This window comes from Narcine bancroftii, chromosome 5 (assembly GCF_036971445.1).
Source record: "Narcine bancroftii isolate sNarBan1 chromosome 5, sNarBan1.hap1, whole genome shotgun sequence".
Lineage (NCBI taxonomy): Eukaryota > Metazoa > Chordata > Chondrichthyes > Torpediniformes > Narcinidae > Narcine > Narcine bancroftii.
The window spans coordinates 430,770-458,556 of record NC_091473.1 but is presented as its reverse complement, the minus strand read 5'-3'; the positions used below and the strand labels follow the sequence as shown (position 1 = coordinate 458,556).

Sequence of the window (27,787 nt, the reverse complement as noted above, 5' to 3'; positions counted from 1 at the left end):
TCTCCCATCACCAACCCCCCCACCCCGCAACATTCTACAGAGGATATATTGAGAAGATTCTGAATCATTGCATCACTGCCTGGTTTGGAAATTACAATCCAAGACTGCAAGACTCTGCAGAGGATAGTGGAGTAAGCAGAGAAGATTATTGAAAAGTCTCTCTTCCTACTGTGACGGACATCTACAAGACACGATGTATGTGGAAGTCAAATAACATTGTGAAGGGCTTTTCACACCCCTCTTGTAAACTTTTCTCCCTTCGGCCATCTGGTAGGAGGTACTGCAGCATTTGGGCCCATACATCCAGATTGAGCAATGGTTTTTCCCCCAGAAGTCAAAAGGCTCCTTAATTCCGAGAACATATGTGCACTAGTAGATCATGGATTTTTATTGCATTATGTTTTAATATTTAACTCTTATTTATGTAAATCTGCTCCATTGTCCTGAGAAACACTATCTAATTTTTATTGTGCATTGCATTACGGTATGAACGACAAATAAAGGGGACTTGACTTGACTGGCTAGAATATCCTCAGCCTCGAAAGCCCCAAACTCCAATCCCCACTCCTCAACTTTAAGATGCTCCTTCAAGCTTTAGGTCATCAGCCCCAATACCTCTTCCTGGCTCAGTTACCAATTTTGCTTAACCAAACCTTCACAGGGCTATTTTGAACTTAGTTTAAAGGATCTATGTAAACAGAAGTTATCATTAACTTTAGGAGTAAAACACAAAAGTCTGCAGACACCGTGATTGAAGTTAAAAACAATGCTGGAGAAACTGTGCAGGTCAAAAAGCATACTTTATCTTTCTCTTTGGCTTGGCTTCACGGACGAAGATTTACGGAGGGGGTAAATGTCCACGTCAGCTGCAGGCTCGTTTGTGGCTGACAAGTCCGATGCGGGACAGGCAGACACGGTTGCAGCGGTTGCATGGGGAAAATTGGTTGGTTGGGGTTGGGTGTTGGGTTTTTCCTCCTTTGCCTTTTGTCAGTGAGGTGGGCTCTGCGGTCTTCTTCAAAGGAGGTTGCTGCCCGCCGAACTGTGAGGCGCCAAGATGCACAGTTTGAGGCGATATCAGCCCACTGACGGTGGTCAATGTGGCAGGCACCAAGAGATTTCTCTCTTTTTTTTTATTTTTTATTTTTCACACCATAAATCACATTAGCCATGATATACACTTTTTCTTTTTCACACATATACAGTGACTTTTACCAAGAGATTTCTTTAGGCAGTCCTTGTACCTTTTCTTTGGTGCACCTCTGTCACGGTGGCCAGTGGAGAGCTCGCCATATAACATGATCTTGGGAAGGCGATGGTCCTCCATTCTGGAGACGTGACCCACCCAGCGCAGCTGGATCTTCAGCAGCGTGGACTCGATGCTGTCGACCTCTGCCATCTCGAGTACTTCGACGTTAGGGATGAAAGCGCTCCAATGAATGTTGAGGATGGAGCGGAGACAACGCTGGTGGAAGCGTTCTAGAAGTCGTAGGTGATGCCGGTAGAGGACCCATGATTCGGAGCCGAACAGGAGTGTGGGTATGACAACGGCTCTGTATACGCTTATCTTTGTGAGGTTTTTCAGTTGGTTGTTTTTCCAGACTCTTTTGTGTAGTCTTCCAAAGGCGCTATTTGCCTTGGCGAGTCTGTTGTCTATCTCGTTGTCGATCCTTGCATCTGATGAAATGGTGCAGCCGAGATAGGTAAACTGGTTGACCGTTTTGAGTTTTGTGTGCCCGATGGAGATGTGGGGGGGCTGGTAGTTATGGTGGGGAGCTGGCTGATGGAGGACCAAAGATAAAGACACATAGCCAATGTTTTGGGCTTCAGCCCTTCATCAAGGTACGAGCAAAATGTAGGCAGGCACCCAAACAAATCTTTATCTTTGCTTTATATAAAGTGCTGTTTGACCTGCAGGTTTCTCCAGCAAAACTTTTATCATTAACTTTCAATGTTCCCAGTCAAACCAACACAGGTTCTGCATTGTGCCTTTTCCCTAGAACTTCTCTATACACTGAAGGCTTTACGTAGTAGGTTACACTCAACAGCAACACTGGTCATTGGGAAGAGATAATGCAGGAGGTTAATCAGTGCACGTCTGACACAGAAAGCTGGACCTGCTGTTTTTAATTCCAGAGTTCAGTTTAAACCTTTGTTTAAACCTTTGTGTTCTCCTGCAGCATGGATGGATCAAGGTTTTGCCCAAGATCATGTCACAAGTGGCAGTGTTAATCAATCTTGACATGCCCTACAGGAAATTTTTTTTAAGCTTAATTAAAAACAGAGCAATTTTATTAACTGTACACAATCTGCTGCAGCAACTCAATGGATTGAACATCAGTGGGAGAAAAACCATCGTCGATGTTTTGAGCTGAAATCATTCATTGAGGCTGGTCAACCATTCTTTTTCTCCCACGCTGAATTCCTCCAGCAGATAACGTTTAGTCACCAATGTGTCATCAATTGTACCTGTTTTGGGTGTTCACATTCCTGGCTAGTTCTGCATTACTATCCAATGGGGAGACCAGGCTCCAGATGTTAGAATCTGGAGCACAAAACAAACCACTGGAGGAACGCGGGGTCAAGCAGACTGTGGAGGCAAAAGGATGGTTGACAATTTGCATCCAGACCCACACCAGGACTGCTCCAGACAACCTAGTGTTCAGTGATCTGAATAAATGCTCACTCAGGTCCCAATGAATATCGACCTTTCCCAATCTCGCACCAGTTAGAAATTACTCTACTATTCTATTTTCTGAATGATCTTACTTTTTCCCCTTAATACATTGCATCTGCCATGTTTTCAGTCAGCTCATCGATATCCATTTAATGCCTCTTAAGTGGGATTCTGACCAGGGAGTCAGAATCCCATCCAGTTTAAATTTAAACTTAGACATAGAGCATCTTAACAGCCTGTGCCGCCAATTACACCCAGTTAACCTACAACCCTGGTATGTTTTTAAACGGTGGGAGAAAATCTGAGCACCGGGGGTGGGGGAAACCTACACAGACACGAGAACATACAAACTCCTTACAGAAGGTGCCAGATTCAAACCTTGGTCGTTGGTGCCGTAACAGTGTTGGTGCTAACTAACCATTACACTGCCCTACTCAAAAGCAGCAGCTTGGATGCAGCACATTTAGACTCCACAGCCAAATCATTATAAGGATTGGGAATCACTGGGGCCCAAATACCAATTCCTGTAACAACTGCTAACCAGTGAAGCACCCACTTGTTCCCACAGCAGTGAAATCATTCAAATGGTGACCTACGTGTAATCTGCCCCGAAGTTCTCGATCGTTCCTCATCTTCACATAAATCCGTTCATCCAGACTCAGTCTAATCAAGTCCAAGGGCTCCTCAACGGTGTTGGTTGTTTGAGGCTAAGGTGGAAGGAACGGAAAACAATCTTATCAGAAGGTAAACACAGCAAGCTCCTGGGTTTCAGTGAAGCTTTCAATGGCAAGATAGATTAGACAATGATAATGCATTGAAGCAGCAACTTACATTTACACTGCATCTGTAAAACTTCCAAAGGTAATTCACAGGAATGCAAAACTCAGGACAGATAAGAGTTTCAGGTGAGTATATTTTCGTGAAGGACTTTCAGACTTCAGGCAGTTTAATCCGCAATGATGAAATGAAGAAAATCAATAATATACAAGAAAGGTAGGGCACAAATTTCCCAGAGCACACTGGGTCTGGATACTATTTACTGTTATGGAATAAAACAGAAATGTAACATTACACAAAATTGCTTTTAGTCTGCCATAAGGCAGACAAACATTCACCATTAGCATTGCCCAGCACCCCTTAGAGAAAGAGAAGCAGAGACCCCGAGAGTTATTGATTGCCTGTGAATTTGCCTCCAGCCTCTGCAGTTGCACAAGTCTTCAGCTCAGTTCAAACCATCAGCAATCCAAGCCCAGATCCAAACCTCTGACCCGCTCAGGAAGCCTTAAGTGCTCTGGGCCCTACGGGAACTCTTCCTGCCCTCGCCATCCTCACAAATCCCAGTTCTCCTGAGCCAGTCTCCAGCAGCACGCAGTGAATCCTTTGATCTGGTCACCAGCATTCCATGATCTGCGTGGGTTGCTCACCCGCAAGTTGACAATAGCTCAGCTGCAGAGCCCCTTGCTGGATCAACCACTGCAGTTACAGTACTTGGGATCACCTCCTCTGCTTCTCTTTCTCAATAGGGGGGCCATTACTGGTGGCCTGCGCTGGTCCACTGCTCCCCCGGAGTCTGAAACCCATCAAGGCCGCTGCTGAGCACAGGCACTGCCATATTGGGCCCAGACACCAGTCACAGGATTTTAAATTAAAGCACCATAGGCTCCTTTAACAGGCCTATAAAGCCCAATCGGAGCCGTCATCAGTAGAACTGGGCAGTAGTACCCTGTGAGGGAGCACCGACTCCCCTGGGTCCCCACCGTCTCCCCCGGGTCCGCACCAGTGGCAGCACTGCCAATTACATGTTTAAATCAAGATTCCCTTTATAGTCACAAAATAATACAAAAAAATTATATACTTCAACTTTTGCCTGCATTAAGGCAAACACAGAGTCACCATTAGTATTGCCCGACACACCTAACAATAAGAGATAGAAAAGCAAAAGAGTTCCTTCAGGGACACAGTGTCCATGGATTCATCTTCAGCATTCCCACAGCCTTTGCAAGCGCATAGACTCCTGTTCAAAACAATGGCATCCCAAGTCAGCAAACAGCGGATAAACACTGAGGTGGGATTTGGTCACAGAGTTTTTGAGGAGTTGTAACTCATGATAAATGTGAGGGCTGCCAAATGAGGAGAGAACAACATCAGATCAGGATCTTCAGGCAGGAAATATTACACAAGTGAAATATGGTGGCTATAGAAGAAATACAGTTGGAAGCATACAGGGCAGGGAGAGGAGAGGGAACATTGATAAGGTACATAAGACACCAAGACCACTAACATCCTGTTCAACTCATGTTTTGAACTCACCCACATAACAGGGTCTCCAGCACCTTGAAATCAGTTTGCATCCATTCCACTACCATTCTTAATACAAATAAATCAGAATTTGTGAAATTTTCCAACAATTTAACCCCTGGAGCATCAGGCATCATCCTGCTGAACCTGTTACATTCACAGAAATGGTTCGTCAATTTGGCACCTTGGCAGGTGTTAGCAGTGAAGGTGATGCTGACGAGTCACATGGGTCAAGGAAACCATCTCAATGTAACAGAGAAAAGAACTGGGGGGATAGAACCAGAAAAGGTTGGAACAAGGACTGCTCTGCATTGCCAATGAAATGGCAAGCTTGGCCACAACCCATGCAAGTGTCCTTGGCTACACCTCTCATTTGTGGAGAGCAAGAGAAGTCAAAAGAGATGTCCAGGGGAAGAACAAGATCTGTCAGGGAGATGTATTTTTGTTGATGAAAGTGGGAGGACTTAAGGCCTTTTTTTTTTAAATTTTTTATTTTTCACACCATAAATCACATTAGCCATGATATACACTATTTCTTTTTCACACATATACAGTGACTTTTTCTCCCCCCCCCCCCTCCTCCCAAGCCAACCCCCCCACCCCCCCCCTCATCCATTTTAGGTATACAATCTAGGTTGCATTAAGCCAGTCAGACAATGTCATTCAACAAAAATACACCAGAAATTCTACTGAGTCCATTCTTTTCTTTCCTTCTCCTTCCATCAACTTAGGTAATGTTTGTCCTCGGTAGGTTTTCGCTATTGTATTTAATGTAAGGCTCCTATACTTGTTCGAATATTTCAATATTATTTCTTAACCTATATGTTATTTTTTCTAATGGAATACATTTATTCATTTAAATTTAGTAGTTTCTTCCTTTTAATTTGGTTATGTATTCCATTAATATTTAAAGTCATATAGTTCAGCGTAGCCCTTTTATATTTTGTTTATCTTCTCTTTCCGTTTTTCCATCATTACCTTTCCTCCTTTTCCATTTCTGTTTTCTTATTTTCAACTCTTTATAAGACAACATTCCTACAACATCCAACATTTTCCTTATTCTCCTATTTCTATCTTATTTATCCCCAATCTCCCCTTCCCCTCCTGAGTTGTCCTTTATCCCTTGTCGGACAACCACATCTCCCCTCTCCATTTGGATTTGCAAATCCACTCGCAAGCGTCAACTGATTTTGCAGTGACCGCTATTTCCCCCCACCCCGCCCCCCCCAGAAAAGATTTCACTTTTCATATGTCACAAAGGTCACTCTTTTAATTCCCTCCTTATTCTCTCTATTCCATTACCTTCCCTTATTAATTCTTGTCTATACTATCTATATTTTCCTCTAAGTACAGATACTTTCACGTATGCACATTGTCTCTATTCACTCTTATACCTCTTTACCCGCATACATATCAATCGTGATCATTTTTACTCTCATTACCCGTCTTCCTCCCTCAGTCTATTTTTGTAATTGTTCTGCAAATTTTCGTGCTTCTTCTGAATCCGAGAATAGTCTGTTTTGTTGTCCTGGAATAAATATTTTCAATACCGCTGGATGCTTTAGTATAAATTTATACCCTTTCTTCCATAAAATCGCCTTTGCTGTATTGAACTCCTTTTTCTTCTTTAGGAGTTCAAAACTTATATCTGGATAAATGAAGATTTTTTGCCCTTTATACTCCAATGGTTTGTTGCCCTCTCTTACTTTTTCCATTGTCTTCTCCAGTACCTTTCTCTTGTAGTATATCTTAGGAATTTTACTACAATAGATCTTGGTTTTTGTTGTGGTTGTGGTTTAGAGGCCAATACTCTATGTGCCCGTTCTATTTCCATTTCTTGCTGTAGTTCTGGACATCCTAGGGTCTTGGGGATCCACTCTTTTATAAACTCCCTCATATTCTTGCCTTCTTCATCTTCCTTAAGGCCCACTATCTTTATGTTATTTCTTCTGTTATAATTTTCCATTGCATCTATTTTTTGAGCTAGTAGTTCTTGTGTCTCTTTAGTTTTTTTATTAGATTCCTCCAATTTCTTTTTTAAGTCTTCTACCTCCATTTCTGCTGCTACTGCCCGCTCTTCCATCTTGTCCATTTTCTTTCCCATTTCTGTTAAGGTCATCTCTATTTTATTCATTTTCTCTTCTGTGTTGTTTATTCTTTTTCTTAAATCATTAAATTCCTGTGTTTGCCATTCTTTAAATGATTCCATGTATCCTCTAACAAGAGCAAGTATATCCTTTACCTTGCCTTTCCCTTTATCTATTTCACTGTATTCTTCCTCTTCTTCTTTCTCTGGGTTGGCCATCTGTTGTTTCTTTGGTGCCCTTTCCTTCTCTTCTTTCTTGTTTCTATTGTCTTCTGTGGTCTCTTCTTGCTGCAGGTGTTCTGCAGCTGTCGTTGCCGGCTGTGGAGATCGACTCCCCAGCTGGTCCCCCCTCCCGTCGGTGTGTTTTCTTTCATTCGCATCGCGCATGCGCGATTCCTCGCGCATGCGGGGTTGCGCACTTTTACTCGGCTCAGCGAGCCATTTTTGTAGTCCATTATTTACTGACCTGAGGGAGCGGGTTTCTCTCTCCGCAGCGGGCCTCTTCGGACAGGTAAGGCCTTCACCTTTTTCCTCCTTTGTCTTCTCTTCCTCTCTTCTTACCGTTGCTTTCGATTTTTCTTTTTTTGTCGCCATCTTCTTTCCACCTTTATACTCACTTTTCTGTAACTTTTATTTCTGTGCCTTTGTGTTTTCCTTTGTTTTTCCCGACTTTTCTGGAGAGGGCTGGAGTTCACCGTCCGGCCACTACTCCATCACGTGACTCCTCCGACTTAAGGCCTTCTTGATGGAGAATGGAAACATTTAAAATTGAATATCCAAGAAGATGAGGGGCTGGAAATTTGAAGTTATCAAATTGGTGGAGGGCATGAGGTGCCCTGGATGTATGCAAGAAGAACGAGACAAGGGGCGAGAGGACAGAGTAAAGTGAAAAGTTCAGAAGAAACAGAAACTTTCTGTTGCATCTATTAAGATCCAAACCTCATGACTTCACATCTACATTATCATTCACAGGCCTTTTATTCTATTATTCTGTCTAGACCAGGGGTGTCAAACTCAAATTCACGGAGGGCCAAAATTAAAAACTTGGACTAAGTCGAGGGCCGAACTAAATATTTATTGAAAATTTTCAACAACATCTGCATGTTTTCTCTTCTTTCAACATATGTAATGTTAAACTTTAGGATATAACTTTAGGAGGATAATGTTACAGGTCAGGTAGCTCAAGTTCACCCTTTGCTTGACCTGAGGGAAACCTATTTGGTCCCTGTGGAGATGTAGTCAGCATTCACAGGCTGTGTCCATTTTGGCCTGCATCAGGACTCAGCATTTCCTGCTCACTTCTCAGGCTCTAGGCCTCTATTCACCCTCGACCCACCATCCCTCTACCTGACCAGTCCTTTACCCAACCTCTACTCACCCCTCACTCCACTCGCTCTGCCTCTACCCACCCCATCCTATACACGCCCCTCTACTGCCTCTCCCCTCAACCTGTTCCTCCCTCTACCCGTCTCTCACCCTCTAATCACCCCTCCCCTACTCACCCTGCCCCTCCCCTTTTACCTCTTCCCTATCCACCCCTCCTTCTACTCATCCCTCCCTCCAACTGCCCCTCGCACCACCATAACTTCCCCTGCCCATTACTCCTCACCTACACCCTCTGCCCACCCCTGCTTACCCACCCACTCAGGCCCAGCGCGCTGCCGATCGGCCTTTGCGGACAGCCACCATCTCTCTCTTCAAGTGCAGGGCCGAACCAGCCGTCCCTGGGGTCCGCGCGGGTGCAAGCACTGAAGGCCGTGGCGACCGGAGAAGTGCGCTCGCGCTGTGGAAGGGCCGTCCGGTGCCAGTCGCGCGGAGCTCGCGCAGCCCGGGGGCCATGCGCAGCCTGCCATGCCCGTCGCGCCGACAGGAAATCACAGGCGCTCGCCCATCCGCCGCACCGCTCGACAGGTGGGAAAAGTGACTGGTTGTGCGGGGAGCCTTCCAACTGGCTTGCCGGCTGATGACATCGACAGACTTCTCGTTACAATTTCTCGTGTTACAATGGGGAAGGATGTTCAATGAAGGGGGAGGATGGTGGGGGTGACATTACCAAAAAACAGCATCGGCTCTCGCTGCAGGGCGGGCCACCTCTAATACATTTTTGAAATGATCTTGCGGGCCAGAGTTTGACATGTGTGGTCTAGACCTATTGATCTGCATCCAGTCTATATCCCTTCATACCCCTCCCATCCATGTACCCGTCTAAATGTTTCTTAAAATGTTAAAATTGAGCCCACATTCACCACTTCAGCTGACTGCTTGTCCACACTCCCACCATTCTCTGTAAAGAAGTTCTCCCTAAACCTTTCCCCTTTCACCCTAAACCGATGTTCTCGGATTCATCTCTCATGTCTCATCTAACCTCAGTGGAAAGAGCCTACTTGCATTTACTCTTTACCCCTCAATTTTTGTATACCTCTATCAAATCTCCCCTCATTCACTCAATCAAATCTCCCCTCATTCATTTTTCACAACTTTAACCAATCTCTTAATACATCTTCAAACTTAACACTTCCACCTGCATTGCTCACAGTAGCACCTATACAGCCATTCCCCGACATGCGTGCAAGTTCTGTTCTGATCAATGGTTGGATTGCGAAATGGATGCTAGTTGGATGCATGTTATGAAGGCATGTAGAAGTTGTATACCTCTACAGCATTCTTTGGTATTTAATACAATAATGGTTTAATCCAGCAGGAAAATTTGTTAGATTTATTTGAATAATGCACACTTACCGAATAGCAATTGAGAGAGTTGCTGTGATGTACATAATATTGGGATGTCGTCTGACAGTCTCTATTGTACACACACACAGCCTTTAGCACTGGTGGACATACGACCAAGCGTAATTTTTATATTTACATATATTTTTTGATTTTTTTTTTTTTTTTACAGTATTTTTTTCAATCTTATGCATGGGTGGTCATAAGTCACAGATTGTAAGTAGGGGAGAGGCTGTATTTGAGTCAGCAAAAAACTTCATTATGTGGTTTTTTTACTCCATCCCAACAATCTACAAACTCCAAGTTCCCAACACCCCGACCGCCCCAACTATTCGCTCACCAGAGCTCCTGATGCCACAACCACAGATCCTTGCCTTGGCTGCCTGCTCATCCAAGCTCCTGACACCTCAAAGATGGACTTATCAACTGGGATACGTTCCAAGCGGACGACCTGCAATCTTGAATTTGTGCCCTCTTGTCCTCAACTCTCTCACCATGGAATGACGTAGGTACTTACCATGGTCAAAAGTAGTACCCATGTAATAATAGATTCCCCCAAAATTTAAACACAAAAGATTGGTCCCAAAACTAAACTATTTCTCAGGTACATATGGTAGATTGGGAAAAAAGAGTTGGGACTGGATCTCAAGAGAGAGATTTTGGAGATAGCTTTTTAGAGCATCTTTTCAATAAGGGAATTGGCTATACTGGATTGGGTGTTGTGTTATGCACCCAAGATAATTAGAGAGCAAAAGGGCACAATGGTCGCATTACAATGGAGTTCATTTTGAGATTTAACAAGGAGAAAGTAAAATCAGATTTGTCAGTATTTCAGCGGAGCAGAGAATTACAGTGGCATGAGAGAGGATCTGATCAATGATGGAGGCACTAGTCAGGAAGATGGCAGAGCAGCAATTGATGGGGTTTCTGCAAGAAATGGGGAAGGTGCAGGATAAATACATTCAAAAAAAGGAAATTGTGGTGCTGCGAGCAGCTGGCAAAAAACGCAGTCACCACACCAAAGATCGTTTATTCAAATTCAGTGCGCGCCCCTTTAAGGCCAGCTCGGGCTCAGTCACCATGTGCATGGTGATGTCATAATCACTGCCCAGAGCGCGCACTGTAAGGGAGGCTGAAGTCGGAGAGAACCCCTGAAGACGCCATCTCCCCATGGCTGCCCTGCCACGTGGCTATACACGCAGGGCCGGTTCACCATGAGGATGTGCCCCGCCACACAACCCCCCAGAACTGGCTACGCATCCCACCACTTTGGCGGTTGTCCCCGGCACTTGGGCACGGCCATTTGCACCGGCTGGGATGTCCAAATGAGTGGCTTTTAAGTGGTCCACAGTAGAGTTCCTCTTCCCCCTTCAAATCTAAGGTGAAAGTTCCACCTGACTGCTGGAACTCTATACGGCCCTTCATATGGGCACTGTAACAGGCCCCCTGTGGTCCTCCCTGGACAAATACAAACTGTGCCACATCCAAATTGGGTCGATGGGATGGTCGGGTGCCATGGTGTGATGGGGAGGCAGGATTGGGTTGGCCAGTCTTTGGCGGAGCCGCTCACTTTTCTTGTGCAGCGTATTGGCCACCGGGCCGAAAAACTTTCCTGGCAGGGAGAATGGCGTGCTGTAAGCCATCTCTGCTGATGAGGCTTACAGGTCCTCGTTAGGCGCCGTTCTGATCCAGAGGAGGACCCAGGGCAACTCGTTTACCCAGTCTGGGCCAGAAAGCCTTACCATCAGAGCGGACTTCAAGTGCCGGTGAAATCTCTCTACCAACCCGTTAAGACTGTGGGTGGTAGGCCTTGGTGAGGTGAAGTGGCTAAAAGCCTCGCCAGCTGAGTCCATAGCGTGGAGGTAAACTGAGCGCCTCTGTCGCTCGAGATGTGCACCGGCACACCAAAACGAGCGATCCACTGGCTGACCAGGGCTCTGCCACACGTCTCCGCTGACGCCTCGTGGACCGGGATGGCTTCCGACCATCTCGTTGGTCTGTCCACTATAGTAAACAGGTAGCGTGACTCTCTGGACACCTGCAAGGGGCCCACGACATCCATGTGGATATGCTGGAACCTCCGTGTTGCCAAGTCGAAATGTTGAATGTTGAAATGCCTGCGCGTGCCTATGAATTTTAGACGCCTGGCACCTGATGCAGTTGTGGGCTAATGACGCCACCTCTTTCTTGAGTCCATCCTAGACGAATCGTTGCACCACCATCCCCACAGTTGCCTTTATTGAGGGTGGGCGAGATCGTGGATGGAGCTGATGACCCTTGCCCTCTACTCCTGTGGAACTACCAGGTGCGGTGAGCCAGTGGAGGTGTTGCAGAGCAGCAGCTGGGCAGAGTCAGGAAGCCGGATATCCTCAAGGAGCAGACCCGAGATGGCAGACCAGAGAGCTTGTGTTTCGGTGTCGTTTTGTTGGGCCTGCGCTAGTCACACGTAGTATAGGCCGGGCGCTAACATGTTGATGGGCAGCCGGGAGGGAGCGTCTGCAACCACATTGTCCTTGCTCACCCTATACCAGATGTCCGCAGTGTATTCAGACACAGGCGCTGTTCCCTGGCCGACCACGGGTCCTTGACCATAGCCTTGGGTGAGGGGCTTGTGATTGGTAAAAACAGTAAAAGTTCGGCCCTCCAAGAAATAACAAAGTGGCAGATGGCCAGGTACACCGCCAGGAGCTCCCAGTTGAATGCACTGTATTTAAGTTCTGGCTGCCTCAATGCTTACTGATAAAGGCCAGCGGGCACTATTGTCCGTCCAGCCACTGTTCCAATACTCCCCGACTGCCATAGCGGAAGCATTGACCGAGAGTGCCGTGTGTGCTTCCAGGTGTGGGTGTACCATTAGCATCACCTCAGCGAGGGTCTGTTTCGTCGCAGTAAAGGCCTCGTCCGCCTCCTCCAACCAGGCCAGGGTCTTCTCTTTTGCCGCAATCAGCCCGAATAGAGGGCGCATGGTGTGGGCGGCGTTGAGGATGAATCTATGATAGAAATTTACCATCCCCAGAAATTCTTGTAGGCCTTTAAGGGTGAAGAGTTTGGGGAAACGCTGGACGGCTGCCACTTTCTCTGGTGCCGGAGCTGCCCCAGACGCTGAGCTGGTGTGCCTCAGGAACTGCAATGTTTGTTTCCCAAACTGGCATTTGGCCTTGTCGACCGTGAGGCTGAACTCTGCCAGACAGGCAAACAGGTTACGGAGATGGGTCTTGTGCTCTTCGTGGCTGCAGTTGGCCACCAGGATGTCATCCAGATAGATAAAGATAAAGTCCAAATCCCTACCCACCATGTCCATGAGGCGCTGGAACATCTGGGACGCATTCTTCAACACGAACGGCATCCAGAGGAACTCGAATAAGCCAAAAGGGGTGATAATGACGGTCTTTCCAACATCGTTGGGGTGAACCGGGATCTGGTGGTATCCCCACACCAAATCAACTTTAGAAAAGAACCACGTGCGTGGAGGTTGGCCGCGAAGTCCTGGATATGGGGGACCAGGTACCTGTCTGGAGTCGTGGCATCGTTCAAGTGCCCGTAGTTTCCACAGGGTCTCCAACCACCAGATGACTTCGGGACCATGCCGACCAGACACTGTCCGACCGCCAGACAATGCCCAACTCCTGGAGCCTGGAGAATTCCTCCTTTGTCTGCTTCAGTTTCTCCGGTGGCAGCCATCTAGCTCTGGCGTGCAACAGGGGGCCTTGTGTGGAGATGTGGTGGAAGATTCCGTTTTGGGGGAAAGCAACATCGAAACATGGCTCCAGGATGGCGGGAAACTCACTGAGGATCTCATTGTACTCGTCCTTGGAGGCAGGTACTGTGGAAATTCTGGGTCTGTCATCGTCCGCCGTGTCCAGTAACACTGAGTGAAAAGTTGAGCAGCATCCTACCCCTCACATCCACCAACAGGCTGTGAGCCCTCAGGAAGTCAGCTCCCAACAGCGCGGTGCCCACCAAGGCCAGCACGAACTTCCACTTAAACTTTTCTTCCCCGATCTGTATCTGTGTCTTGATTGCGGAGCCATTGGCAGCCTGCAAGGTTGGACCGGGAGCCCGGGTATGAGTCTCCAGTGCTGTTAGGGGAAGGGTGCTCAGCTCGGCCCCTGTGTTCACCAGGAACCGGCAGCCCGTGGATTTGTCTGATGTAAAGGAGGCTGTTCACGTGGTCAACCGTCGCAGCCGTCAACAGCGGTTGGCCTGGCTGTTTCCCTGAAAATTGCAGGGTTGGTGGCACTTGCAGGCTTGCGCTCCCCAGCGCTGGTGGTAAAAGCACCATGTTGACTGGGTTTCCTCTGGCTTGTGCTTGGGGGCATCCTGCGGTCAATGGGGCCCCAGTTTTGAAACCTGGCTGAGGGCCGCCTCGCTTTCCTGCTTTGTGGGCCAGAGGGCATCTGCCCGGGCTGTGGCCTTACTGGGGATCAGTGAAATCTTCTTCAGAAAGATGTAGCCAGATATCTTCTGCCATTTGTTCTAGAAAAATTTGGCGAAAGAGGAAACACGGTTCACGATTCTCCGCCAGAGCCAGCATCTCATCCATGAGGGGAGAGGGGCTGCGGTCCCCCAACCCGTCCAGGTGTAAGAGCCTAGAAGCACGCTGCTGGGGAGCAAGGCCAAACTTACCCAGGAGCAGGTTTTTGAGGGCGGTATACTTGCCCACTGCTGGTGGTCGATTATAATGAGGTTGTCCACCCTCGCCGCTGTCTCCAGATCCAGTGCGCCCACAATGTGGTAGAATTTCGAGGCGTCAGCTGAGATGTTACGCAGGTGAAATTGTGCCTCTGCTTGCACAAACTGCGTTCGTGGATGATGGGGCCAGAAGGTGGGAAGCTTAAGGGCTACGGCGTTTACCTTGGCTGCATCCATCGTGAACTGGGTCCAGATAGACGTCTGGGCCTGTCGGGGTCACCACTGTGGTGCTGGGAGCAGCTGCCAAAAAACGCAGTCACCACACCAAAGATTATTAACAACTGTTTATCCAAATTCAGCATACGCAGTCACCATGTGCATGGTGACCTCATAATCGCTACCCAGGGCACGCGCTGGAAGGGAGGCTGGAGTCAGAGAGAACCCCTGACAACGCCATCTCCCCATGGCTGCCCCGCCACGTGGCGATACACGCGGGGCTGGTTCACCATGAGGATATGTGCCACCACAAAATATTCAAATGGAAAAATGGGAATGGGAATAAAATTGAAAATACAAAAATGTAAAGGGACCTGGGAGTTACAAGGCACTGGTGAGACCTCAGAGTATAGTGAGCAATTTTGGGCTCCTCATTTAAGAAACAATATGCTAAAGTTGGACAGGATTCAGATGATTCTAGGAATGAAAGGGCTATAATATGAGGAGAATTTGATAGCATTTGGCCTGTATTAATTGGAATTTAGGAAAATGATGGGGCTCTCACTGAAACATGGATTGAGTAGATGTAGAAAGGTTGTTTCCCATGGTGGGAGAGTCCTGGACAAGAAGGCACAACTTCAGGATTGTAGGTCATCTGCTTGTAACAAAAATGCACAAGAATTTCTTTAGCCAGAGCATGGTAAATCTGTGGAATTTGTTGTCACAGGCAGTTGTGGAGGTCAGGTCATCGGATGTATTTAAAACAGATTGAAAGGTTCTTGACTGGTCAGGTGGGGCTGCGTGGGAAAATGGATCAGTTCATGACTAAATGGCGGGGCAGACTCCATGGGCTGAATAGCCTATTTTTGTTCCTATTTCTTATGGATTAACAACTTTTTGAAAAACCACCGTACATTTTTCACAGCAGAACACAAAAGATGATTTTTTTTGAAGTATGGTTATTCTAAGGTTTCTTCTGCAGCATCTACTTGGTAGGACAGCTTCAACATGGACAAGTCAATTGCCTTATTCTGGTCATATCATAAATTACTCAATCAGTGGGCCATTCAGGAATCAAAAGTAAAACAACCTCTGGCTTTACTTTTTAAATAAAACCACATTGTGGCTAGCACCTGAAAATGTATACCACACAAGATAAACAAGAGGTATATTTAACAATCTCAAAAAAGTCTTGAGGTTAAAGACTTTCTCACAGCTGTTCAAAGTGAGAATGAGACATAATAGGACAGGGAAGCCAGAGTCAGAAAGCTGCTGGTGTCATCCATGTTTAGAGTTTGCTAACTGCAGGTTGGTCAATGGCAAGGGTAATACAATGTTCCTTCCCTGATCATGCGTGGTTATTCCACAGGGGATATTGATTCCATTCCTCCCTTATCCCTCCAAAATCACAGCCCAGAAGAAAATAATTACAAAAGTAGTAAAGTTTGGCACATATACACAAAAATGCTGGAGCATTCACTGGAGGTAAAGACAGACAGCCAACATTTCAGACCCGAGCCCATCTTCAAGGTAAGAGGATATACTTGAAAAAGGACTCGGGCATGAAACATTAGTTATATTTCTTTACCTCCAATGAACGATTTGTAACCTGTTGAGTTCCTCCAGCATTTCTGTGTTTTGACTACAATCACAGCGTCTGCAGACTTTGGTGTTTCACTCCAGGTGAAGTTTGTAAAGAAGGCAAAGAGCTGGTGAGACGGCGCAGAACCTGCAAGGAACAAATTTGGGATGGGTTGGAAAGAGGGAACAAACGACAGCTGGGTTTATTCTCACTAGAAAGTGCAAAGCTGGAAGGGGGTGGGGGTGAAAGAGATAGATAGGATAGTCAGAATCTTTTCCCCAGGGTAGGGGAGTTAAGAGCACACACAGGTCCTCCAGCCTCGAATGTCTGCACCAAATCATGTTAAATTTAACTAAAACTCTTCTGCCTCCACATAAGCCATTTATACCTCCAGTCACTGCAAATTTATTTGTCCATCTGAAGGTATTTCTGGCCACCTGTTGCAGGCACCCACCACTGTGTTTTAAAAAAATGCTTCAGAATCAGAACTTATTGTCATGAACATGTCACGAAATTTGTTGCCCACGCATCTCACTTAAACTCTGCTCTCCATGCACCCTCCCCCACCTTCAGTATTTGACTTGATCCTGGGAGAAAGAATCTGACTGGCTATCCTGACTACGCTTCTCTTAATTTTAAGCTTTTATCAGGTCTCCCCTCCAAGCCTCCAGAGAAAACAACTCGAGTTTTCTTACAACTCATATCCTTGCAAACCTTTCAGTACTCTTTCCAAAGCTGCCACCTGAATTTCATGCAATACTCCAAGTGTGGCTGAACCAAAGTTTAATAAAACCGTAAAACAATTTCCTTGCAGTCCACACACTGAACAATAAAGGCAAGCATACCATGACAATGAAAATGGCAGTGCTACCACTGGGGCAGACCCGGAGGAGCAGAAACACAGTGCAGCTCTGAAGGGTTCAACCACCTGGTCCTAATGCTTTAAAAGGCCTTCTAAAGGAGCTGACAGTATTTGTTAGTAATCCTTCAATCACAGAGGTCTGCGCCCAAGATGGCGACGCCTGCAGCCACTGGGGGGGGTTGCAGACTGTGGGGAGCAGCCAACCATCGCAGGGCACCAAAAATGGGAAGAACAACCCCCATTGAGGAGGTGTAGCAGAGGAGAGAACCCTACAGGATGATGACCACAGCAGCAAAACAGAGAAGAGCTCAGCAGCTGTAGGACACACAAAAGCTGCGGGCAACTTGCAGTTGGGGGACCCACACGGGTTGCAGGCTGCTGGAGACTGGCTCACAGGAACCAGAAATTGGAGCTGGGATTCAAGCGGGCGCTGAGGGCAAGAAGGGGCCTCAGGCACTGAAGGCTTTCTGATCACTTTGGAGGTTTCAATCTGAAGCTCAAGTTACTGATGAATCGAGCAGGAATCCGTGTGGCTGCAGAAGCTGTGGAGGTGAATCCATGGACACTCGGTAACTCTGAAGAGACTCTCTTTTGCTGCTCTTTCTTACTGAGTGACTCTAGTGGTAGCTTTGTCTGCCTTACAGAAGGCAATTGGGTTTGATATTACATTTCTGAACTACTAAAAGACAATGAATTAATCTTGAATCTTTATCAACTTATCTACTTGCTTGCTACTTTCAATTAGCCATGCATCTGGACCTGCACATCCCCCTGTACATCAACACTTTTCTTTGGCTTGGCTTCGCGGACGAAGATTTATGGAGGGGGTAAATGTCCACGTCAGCTGCAGGCTCATTTGTGGCTGACAAGTCCAATGCGGGACAGGCAGACACGGTTGCAGCGGTTGCAGGGGAAAATTGGTGGGTTGGGGTTGGGTGTTGGGTTTTTCCTCCTTTGCCTTTTGTCAGTGAGGTGGGCTCTGCGGTCTTCTTCAAAGGAGGTTGCTGCCCACCGAACTGTGAGGTGCCAAGATGCACGGTTTGAGGCGATATCAGCCCACTGACGGTGGTCAATGTGGCAGGCACCAAGAGATTTCTTTAGGCAGTCCTTGTACCTTTTCTTTGGTGCACCTCGGTCATGGTGGCCAGTAGAGAGCTCGCCATATAACACGATCTTGGGAAGGCGATGGTCCTCCATTCTGGAGACGTGACCCACCCAGCGCAGCTGGATCTTCAGCAGCGTGGACTCGATGCTGTCAGCCTCTGCCACCTCGAGTACTTCGACGTTAGGGATGAAAGCGCTCCAGTGAATGTTGAGGATGGAGCGGAGACAACGCTGGTGGAAGCGTTCCAGGAGCCGTAGGTGATGCCGGTAGAGGACCCATGATTCGGAGCCGAACAGGAGTGTGGGTATGACAACGGCTCTGTATACGCATATCTTTGTGAGGTTTTTCAGTTGGTTGTTTTTTCAGACTCTTTTGTGTAGTCTTCCAAAGGCGCTATTTGCCTTGGCGAGTCTGTTGTCTATCTCGTTGTCGATCTTTGCATCTGATGAAATGGTGCAGCCGAGATAGGTAAACTGGTTGACCGTTTTGAGTTTTGTGTGCCCGATGGAGATGTGGGGGGGGCTGGTAGTCATGGTGGGGAGCAACACCTTGCATTTGCCATTTCTCCACCCATGTAATTGACCTATATCTTTTTTTGTGTTCATTGCTAGCCCTCCATATTGTCTACAGCTCCACCAATCTAAACAGCAGGGATCCCAGCACCTATTTCTGCAGAGCCCACTGGTCATGTAACTCCTCAATAATGCCCATACATCATGCCTTTTCTGTTTTATATGTGCAAGCAATTTTGAATCCATACCTACAATCCAGTGTGGATCCCATGAATCTGTACCTTCTGGATACCCTACCACGAGGAACCTTTATCAAAAGATTAAACTCTATGTAATCACTATCCTCTGCCCAACTTATCACCTTTGTAAGTAAAAACTCAAAATGCTGGAGAAGCTCAACAGGTCAAACAGTGTCCTTTATGTAGCAAAGGCAGAGATACATGATCGACATCTCAGGTGTAAACCCTTCATGAGTAAATGTCCGAACAAAAGGTGGGGGGGAAGAGGGGTGGCAAGGCAAGAGATGATAGCTGGAGAGAGGGAGGGGACTGCAGCAATGTGGGGAGAGGGAGATGGCTGGGCTCCATGGGTGAAAGAACTGAAAGAACAGGAAAAGGGGAGGGAGGGGAAAGAAAGGCAAGCTGGTTTAATGGAAATCAGTAGTCAATGTTCATACCATGTTCCCAGTCAGAAAATAATGTGTTGCTCTTCCAATCTGCAGGTGGTCAGGGTGCTGCTGTGCCCTCCCTCCTTTCTCCACCTATCATCTCCTGCCTTGCCACCCTCCTTCTCCCCTCCTACTCTTTTGTACTTGCTGGCATTTTCTCATACTTTGATGAAGGGCTTAGGGAATTTTGCCACTACACAGGCAAATCTAAAAAGAAATGTGTAGGAATTTTGAGTCAATTCCTGCACTGCAATTTATCCTTTTTGGAGGAAGCCTGCAGCGTTAATTGTACCGGAAAAATTCATTGACGGTCATCCACTCTACTGCACGCTCAACCACCGGACCTGTTGCACTCAGGAACTTGCAGTCTAAAAAGGCGCCCAGTGCGAATGACAACACAGGCAGTAATTATGTTCATTTTAAACTGTGATTTTCCTGACAATGAAGTCTAAAAACCATAACCGGCTACTCTCCAGTTGGTCAGGACATTATCTATTGCTAGTGAAAATGCAAAGATCTCCACTAAGGCACTAGCAATATCCTCCCTCGCCTCTTTCACTAACCATATAACCATATAACCATTTACGGAGCAGAAACAGACCATGTTGGCCTTTCGAGTCTGCACCGGTTCACTTGTATATTTTCTTGCCAGTCATCCTTCTTGTCACTCCTCCTCCTCTCTTCTCCAGTCCTGCAAACGTTCAGCAAATTTTTGGGCTTTCTTTGAGTCCGAGAACAGTCTATTCCATTGACTCTATACTGCATATAAATGATTTGTAAATGTTTGTTTTTGCACCGAGGACCAACCATTTGTCGAGTTGTACTTTAAAATTGTATGATAATAATACACTTGAACTTAATATTACCATGCATTTGGTATTCACTGAGTCAACAATTTACAATGCTAAAAAATGCTGCAGAAATTCAACAACCTGGGATATATCCTATTGAGCCCTGAGGACAATCAATCTTGAGCCTCTTCAAAAGACCCACCATCACAAAAAGCCCAAGCATATTAGAATTCCCCAAACTATCCTCCATGTCCTTCCTCTTGGTGGCAAAATACTCATTTCGTACCTTGCCCATATCCTTGGCTCCAAGCATAAATACCTTGTGCTTTCCTTGAGTGGTCCTACCCGCCCTTGTTTTTAAACTCACGAATAAAATGTTTTGGCGTTCTCTTTAATCTTACTCAGCATGACTCCTATTACTTCCTAATCCCCCGCAAATTCTTATGTTTCTCATAGCTCCCACGTGCTTCCTTTTGTTTTGCAACTCAATTCACCTCACTCAACACCCTAGGCTTCCTCAATTAGCTTCCTTGTCTGTCCTCCTTACTGGAACCAGGGGAATGAGCAGTATACACCTGAGAGAAATGTAAAGGAGATCTGAGGGGCAAGTTCTTCCACTCAGTGGCCACAAGGAATGAGCTGCCAGAGGAGGTGTTGGAAGCAAATAACTGGTGTTTGAAAAGCATTTGGACAGCTGCTTGGAGAAGAAAGATGGTAAGGGATACAGACCTAATGAAAACAAATAAGGTTAGCGTATGAGAGGCATGAGAAAGGGGGGCTGAAGTGCCAGCTTCTGTGCTGAACAATCATGAGACTGCTATAAAGCCTCATTAGCAGTGTTTTAGCTTATTTGAGAAACAATAGATTACTTTTAGAAGTCTAGCTCGTCAGACTTTGCTTACCTATGGTCCTGACCACCCACTGCACATACCTTACAAAGTCATTTGGCTCACTGCTTTATTCTAATGGGGTGAAAGGCCAACATAAGCCTTCCTTCATTTTGATAGATGTCCAAAGATTTGACTACAGTACAGTCCAATAATGCCAGAGTATGCAAAAAAAATCAATGGAAAGGCTTCTCTTCTTGCAAACATTGTAAAGTAACAGATTCTAAGCAATGGCACCACAGTTGTTCAACGCCCTGAGCTTGATACCTCGTGATGAACAAGTGACGACGGGCTGCTGCATTTCAGAACCTGTTTGGAACATTTGAGTCTACAGCACCATCTGGTGGGAATATTTAAAAACTATAATCCATATGCAACATCTGGATATTTACTATATTGCACTGCAACCCCATTAACAGATTACCTCCAATCAGTTCCATTGATGCCATGTCACAACATAAAAACCATCCAATATCATTACTGGCCCGCCTACATTTAGATATGACCTCTCTTCCTGATCAATTTAATTATTTGTAACTGATGCCACTGCAAACATAAAGGAAATTAATACTGTGGGACTGTCACATGACACAGGCTCTGGTAACTGAACAGGAACCATCCGGAATACTTAATAATTGAAAGTCACCTGCTCCGCATTTGAGAAGTGATTGGCATGCAGCCCATGAGGATGACGCAAGATACTGCTCATTCCCCTGGTGATCTTCCATACTCCAGATATAATTTATTAAGTCATGGTTACAAACTGATCACTGTGTCTATGCCATTTTACCTCAACTTTCAAGGGCAGATTAAGAATTACAGCCACTCACTGCAGACTCATCCCAAGGTTCTACTTTGTTTGTCATCAATTTGTAATGGATGCAATTAGAGCAAGAGCATTACAAGGATCCCTGACACTCCTTCAGACTTGACCCCCCCAACCCAAAACCTTGATTCACATCAGCATTCTACAAAGCTGCTCTGCACGTATAATTAAAAGGAATTATGCCTCGAAAGCTTAGAATTAACAAGTTGTAATTGCATGACTTTAGCACAAGTGGTGAAGAAGGCAAATTCAATGATGCCATTAATTTCAAGAGCAGAATATAAGAGCAGGGATGCGATGTTGAGGCTTTGCAAGGCACTAGCAAGACCTCACATGGACTATTGTGAGCAGTTTTTGGTCCTGATTAAAGTAAGGACATGTTGAGGGTTCAGGGATGGCTCACAAGGATGATTTGGGATTAAAAGGCTTATCATATGAGGAGCATTTCATGGCTCTTGGCCTGTACTTGGTGGAATTTAGGAGAATGAGGGGAGGATATTATTGAAACATTTCAAATGCTGACAGGCATGGACAGAGTAGATGAAGAAAGGTTGTTTCCAATGGTGGGAGAGTCCAAGACAGAAAACACAGCACAGAAAGTAGGCCATTCAGCCTTTCTAGTCTGTGCCAAAAACATCATACTGCTAGTCCCAATGATCTGCACCCATTCCATAACCCTCCAGATCTCTCCCTCCTTATCACATCAGATGGCAACACGTTCCACATTCCCACCACTCTGAGTGGAAAAAGTTCCTCCTAATATTCCCCCAAACCTTTCTGCTTTCACCCTAACGCCAGTTCATCTCGTATTTATCTTTCCTAATCTAAGTGGAAAGAGCTTACTCGCATTTACTCTGTCTGTACCTCTCATAATTTTGTAAACCTCTATCAAATCTACCCTTATTCTTCCATGATCCATGGAATAAAATCCTAACATGTTTAAACTTTCCCTGTAACTCAACTTCTGAAGACCCAGCAACATCTTAATAAATCTTCTTTGCACTCTTTCAATCTTACTGATAACCTTCCTGTAGTTTGGTGACCAGAACTGCACACAATACTCCAAATTGGCCTCATCAATGTCTTGTACAACCTCACCATAACATCCCAACTCCTGTACTCAATACTTTGATTTCTGGCCAAGAAATCACAATCCCGTCTGCCTGTGACACCACTTTCAAGGAATTATGTTCAGTACAACTCCGATTATCCGAAATCTGATTCTCCAGGATATCCGAAACAAATCAGAAATGCTCATTAATCCAAAATTTTTTCAGAGCCGAACTGACCGGGGATACAGGGCTGCCAGCAGCAGCACGGACCTCAGTGGGGAGGTGTTGGCGATCGGCAGCAGCCAGCATTTTTTTGGTGAGAATTAATACTTAAAAAGCCTTCCCTTCTTGTTTTTTGCTGTTTAAAAGCTGTTACAAGTGATTTGCTGTTGCTATTGGGCTCTTTTTTTAAAAAATGACCAGTTCTCCAAAAAAACGTTTTTCCGTCATAGGCATAGTCCTGACTATTTTGGATAATTGGAGTTGTACTGTATTTGAATTCCAAGATCCTTTTGTTCCTCTGCACTCCTCAGTGCCCAACCATTTACTGTGTATGTCCTACCTTGGTTTGCCCTTCTAAAATCTAACACCTCACACTTGTCTGCATTAAATTCTATCTGCCACCTTCTGGGCCATTTTCTCAATTGGTCCAGATCCCTCTGCAAACTTTGAAAGCCTTCCTCGCTGTCCACAACGTCTCCAATCTTAGTGCCATCAGCAAACTTGGTGATCCAATTTACTACATTATCATCCTGATATAGACAATAAACAGCACCAATCCCTGAGACATACCATTAATCATAGGCCTCCAGACTGAGAAGCAATCATCCACTACCAATCTCTGTCTTCTCCCATTCAGCCAATTTCGAATCCAGTTTACCATGGATACCTTCTGATTTAGCCTCCCATGTGGGACCTTGTCAAATGCCTTACTGAAGTCCAGGTAGACAATAGCCAGAGCTTTTCCTTCATCTATTTTCTTGGTAACCTCCTCGAAAAACTCTTAAGATTCGTTAAGCACTACCTACCACGAGCAAAGCCATGCTGACTATCCTTAATCAGACAAGAGGGCACAACTTCAGGATTGAAGTTTTGAACAGAGATATGGAGAAATGTCTTTAGCCAGAGGGTGGGGAATCTGTGGAATTTGTTGCCACAGGTGGTGTGGGTGCATTTAAAGCCCTTTCACACTGCCAACCCTCCTAGGAAGCAGGTAAACTTACTGGGTGTGCTGCAATCGGGAGCCTTTCAATCACCGGTGCTTGATTTACCTGGTTCATCAGGAACCCAGCATTTTAAGAGAGATGTATTAAATACTTGCAGAGCAGTGAAATCATAATGGGAATAAAGCACCTATGCACTCAATGTATAAAAGGCCATGGGAAAATCTACCGCAATGGGCTTTAGACTGTTCAAACTTAGGACAAACCCACAGACCAACTTACCATTATTCCCTAAACAATTTACATAGCATTACTTTTAGGTATTAAAAGTAACCTTGCGATGATTTAAAGCACAGGTATGTACTAGCAGCCCTGCCGAGTACACAGTTATATTTCATAGCGCAGCCAATCATGCTCTGACCACCACACCGACTCGTTATATTTTACAGAGCGGCCGACCATGTTCTGACAGACTGACACAAGCACGCAGACATTAATGGTACCTGGTAATTCGAGTAGACCATTCACACTATTAGAGTGTTTAACGAGTTAACTCGGCCGGGCTCTAACACTTGCTCCCACCAAGAGTCAAAACCCAGTTGATTTTTACTCCCCCTGCCCAATTGGAACCTTTCACATTGCCAGATTACCCGCTCCGTACCCTCTCATTTGGTCAGGTCAACCACATGAACTTGGCAGTGTGAAAGAGGCTTAAGGCAGAGATTGATAGGTTCTTTGTTAGCCAGGGAACCACGGGTTATGGTTGATATAGCAGTTAGTGCCACACCTTTAAAGCACCAGTGACTGAGATCAGGGTTCGAATCTCGCGCTGTCTGTAAGGAGTTTGTATGTTCTCCCTGTGTTTATGTGGATTTTCCCAAAAGGCTCCAGTTTACGGGGGTGAAGCTTAATGGGGTGTAAATTGGGCAGCATGGGCTCGTGGGCCAAAATGGCCTGTTACCGTACTGTATGTCTATAAAAAACTTATGGGGAGAAGGCTGGGCAGTGGAGCTGAATAGAAAAATGTATCAGCTCAAGATTGAAATGACACGGCAGACTCGATGGGCTGAATTGCCTATTTCTGCTTCTATGTCTCATGGTCTGATAGGGAAATATCCAAATGCATTTCAGTCACACTGGGAAACAAAAAGAAATATTCAAGAAGATGACTAAAGCTTGATCAAGGAGATAGAACTTGATTGCATTTTAAACGAGTGACTGGGGAGGAGAGGCCTGGGAGGGAACTCCAGAATGAAGTGCACCTAGCTTTCAAAGATGGGGCGATTAAGTTCAAGAAGAAAACAAATCCAAATGCTTGAATCCAAAACAAAAAAAAGACATTGGGAAAACTCAGCAGGTCAAGCAGCATTTGTGGAGGTACAAGTCAACATTTCAGATCAAAACCCAGCATCAGGCCCGAGGGAAGAGAAAAGACAGCCAGTGTACAGGAGTATGGGATGAAGGAGGGTGGGTGGGTGCATGAGATAGACTAGTAGGTGGTGCCAGATGGAGAAAGGATGATGGGCTAATTGAACCACATGGTGGAAGAGAACAGGAGGAATGAACAGAAAGAGAAAACTAGGTAGCATGTATGGAGAACATGAAGGATATGAATTACATGAAATTGTATACGCGCTATACGCTACCCATGCAGAACACTAGGTGGTGTTAGAACTATAGAAACAGCCCCTCTAGTCTTTGCATAACTATTATTCTGCCCTGTCTCAATGATCTGCACCCAGTCCATATCCCTCCATACCCCTCCCACCCATGAAGCTTGGCAAGTTTTTCTTAAATGTTAAAAATGAGCCTGATTTATACCCCTCATAATTGTGTATCAAATCTCCCCTCATTCTTCTACATTCCAATCTTAAACTTTTTAACCTCTGTAACTCTGTTCCTCAAGTCCCAGCCACATCCTAGTAAATTTCTGCACTCTTTCAATCTTATTGATATCCTTCCTGAAAGTAGATAACCAAAACTGCACATCATACTGCAAGTTTGGCCTCACCAATGGTCATTAATTTGTGTTTAGCCTTTTCACAGCAGGGGGACAGACAGGTCAGAGTAGGATTAGGAAAGAGAGTTAAAGTGATATACATGGCAGTTGTGGACGGTGCAGGGGTTCTGCAAGGCAATCGCCTAGTCAACCTTCGGGTACTTTGTTGCAGAGGTAAAGAAAGCCAGGATATTAATAAACAAGCATTTTATGTGTAAGAGGTAGCTTCAGCAAACAGTTTTAAAAAAAATTAAATACACAAAAGCAGAGGGTTATGGGTGCAAGGTAGGAAAGGTTTAGATTATGTTTATATAGGTCTGCACCACACTGTGGGCCAAAGGGCCTACGCTATGCTACTTTAAGACAACTCAGGAACACTTTAATGATTTTGTTTCAATGGAACAGTGTTTGAAAGATTGTTAATAGGTGGCACAGTTAATGTAGCAGTTAGCACCATGCTGTTAGAGCGCCAGCAACCGGAGCTCAAATCTGGTGCTGTCTAGAAGTTTGTATGTTCTCCCCTTGGCTGCGTGGGTTTCCTCCGTGTGCTTCAGTTTCCTCCCACCATTCAAAACATACTGGGGTTGTAGGTCAATTGGGCAGCTCGGGCTTGTGGACCGGAAGGGTCTGTTCCCATGCTGTATGTCTAAACTTAATTTAAATATAGCATACATTAACTCTGCATTGAAATAGTGCAAGGTCAAGAAGCAGAGCATGATTTGGGTCAAAAATAATCCCCCTGAAATGAATGTACTGAAACAGGGTTATGTTTACAGACTGCAGAATGTCAAAGTCAGGCACCAACTTTGAATGTAGTACATCATGCAAGATTCCTTTATTATCATGTAAAAGTAAAGAACATGCAATATTACACATATTTGACTTCTTCCTGTCAGAAGGCAGACAAAGAGTCACCATTAGTGTCACCCGGATGCCCCTTACAGTACAGGAAAAAGAAAAGCAAAAGAGTCGCTTCAGAATCACTGACTGTTCGCCTCCATCACTCCCACAGCCTCTGCAGCCGCACAGACTCCTGTTCAATCCATTGGCAACCTGAGCTCCAGATCCAAACCACCAACACGATCAGGAAACCTTCAGCACCCAAGGCCCTTCAGGAGGTCTTGTTGCCCTCAGCATCCTCTGGAATCCTGGCTTCAGCAGCCCATTCAGATCCCTTGACCGCAAGTCGCCCGAAGTCCACGAGTCCTTCAACCACAAGATGCTCACAATCTGTGTGGGTCCCTCAGCTCCTGAGCCCCTCACTGACCTGTAGGATCATCTCTGCTGCTTCTTCTCAAGAGGGTATGGACTCCCCATTTCTAGTCTGCTGCAGCCCTGGAGCCTGCAACCTCTCATGGCCACTGCCAACATAGACCTGTGGTTGCAGGACTTGCAAACACTATCGGCATCTTCAACAGGCCGTTTAAAGCCTGCAAGGAGCCATGGCAGTAGGAACAGGCGGTTGAATCCTTCAGAGTGGCGCTGTGTCAATGCTCTCTGCTCTCCTGGGTCCACCCCAGCAGCAGCGTTGCCATTACAGCTATTCCGGCAGCACTGCTTTTCTTTGAAAGCAAACAGATCACCTGGGGCAGAACAACTGCATTAAATCTACCAAGGCTCTCATACAGTATATTATTTGAAGTAGAGATAGAACATTGATTAACAAATAAAAGAACAAACAAAGGGTTGAAGCACTTCAAGGGCCATG

The 27,787-nt window shown here is 45.7% G+C and overlaps 1 protein-coding gene across 1 annotated transcript in view; it reads right to left on the bottom strand.

Annotated features, from left to right (window-relative positions):
• The window catches only part of lsm3 (LSM3 homolog, U6 small nuclear RNA and mRNA degradation associated), a 55,000-nt gene that overhangs the window by 12,485 nt on the left and 14,728 nt on the right, over positions 1-27,787 (bottom strand). Inside the window, exon 2 of the mRNA XM_069936245.1 lies at positions 3,271-3,381. Within this exon, the coding sequence (XP_069792346.1) occupies positions 3,271-3,381 (111 nt within the window). The remainder of the gene's footprint in view (positions 1-3,270; positions 3,382-27,787) is intronic.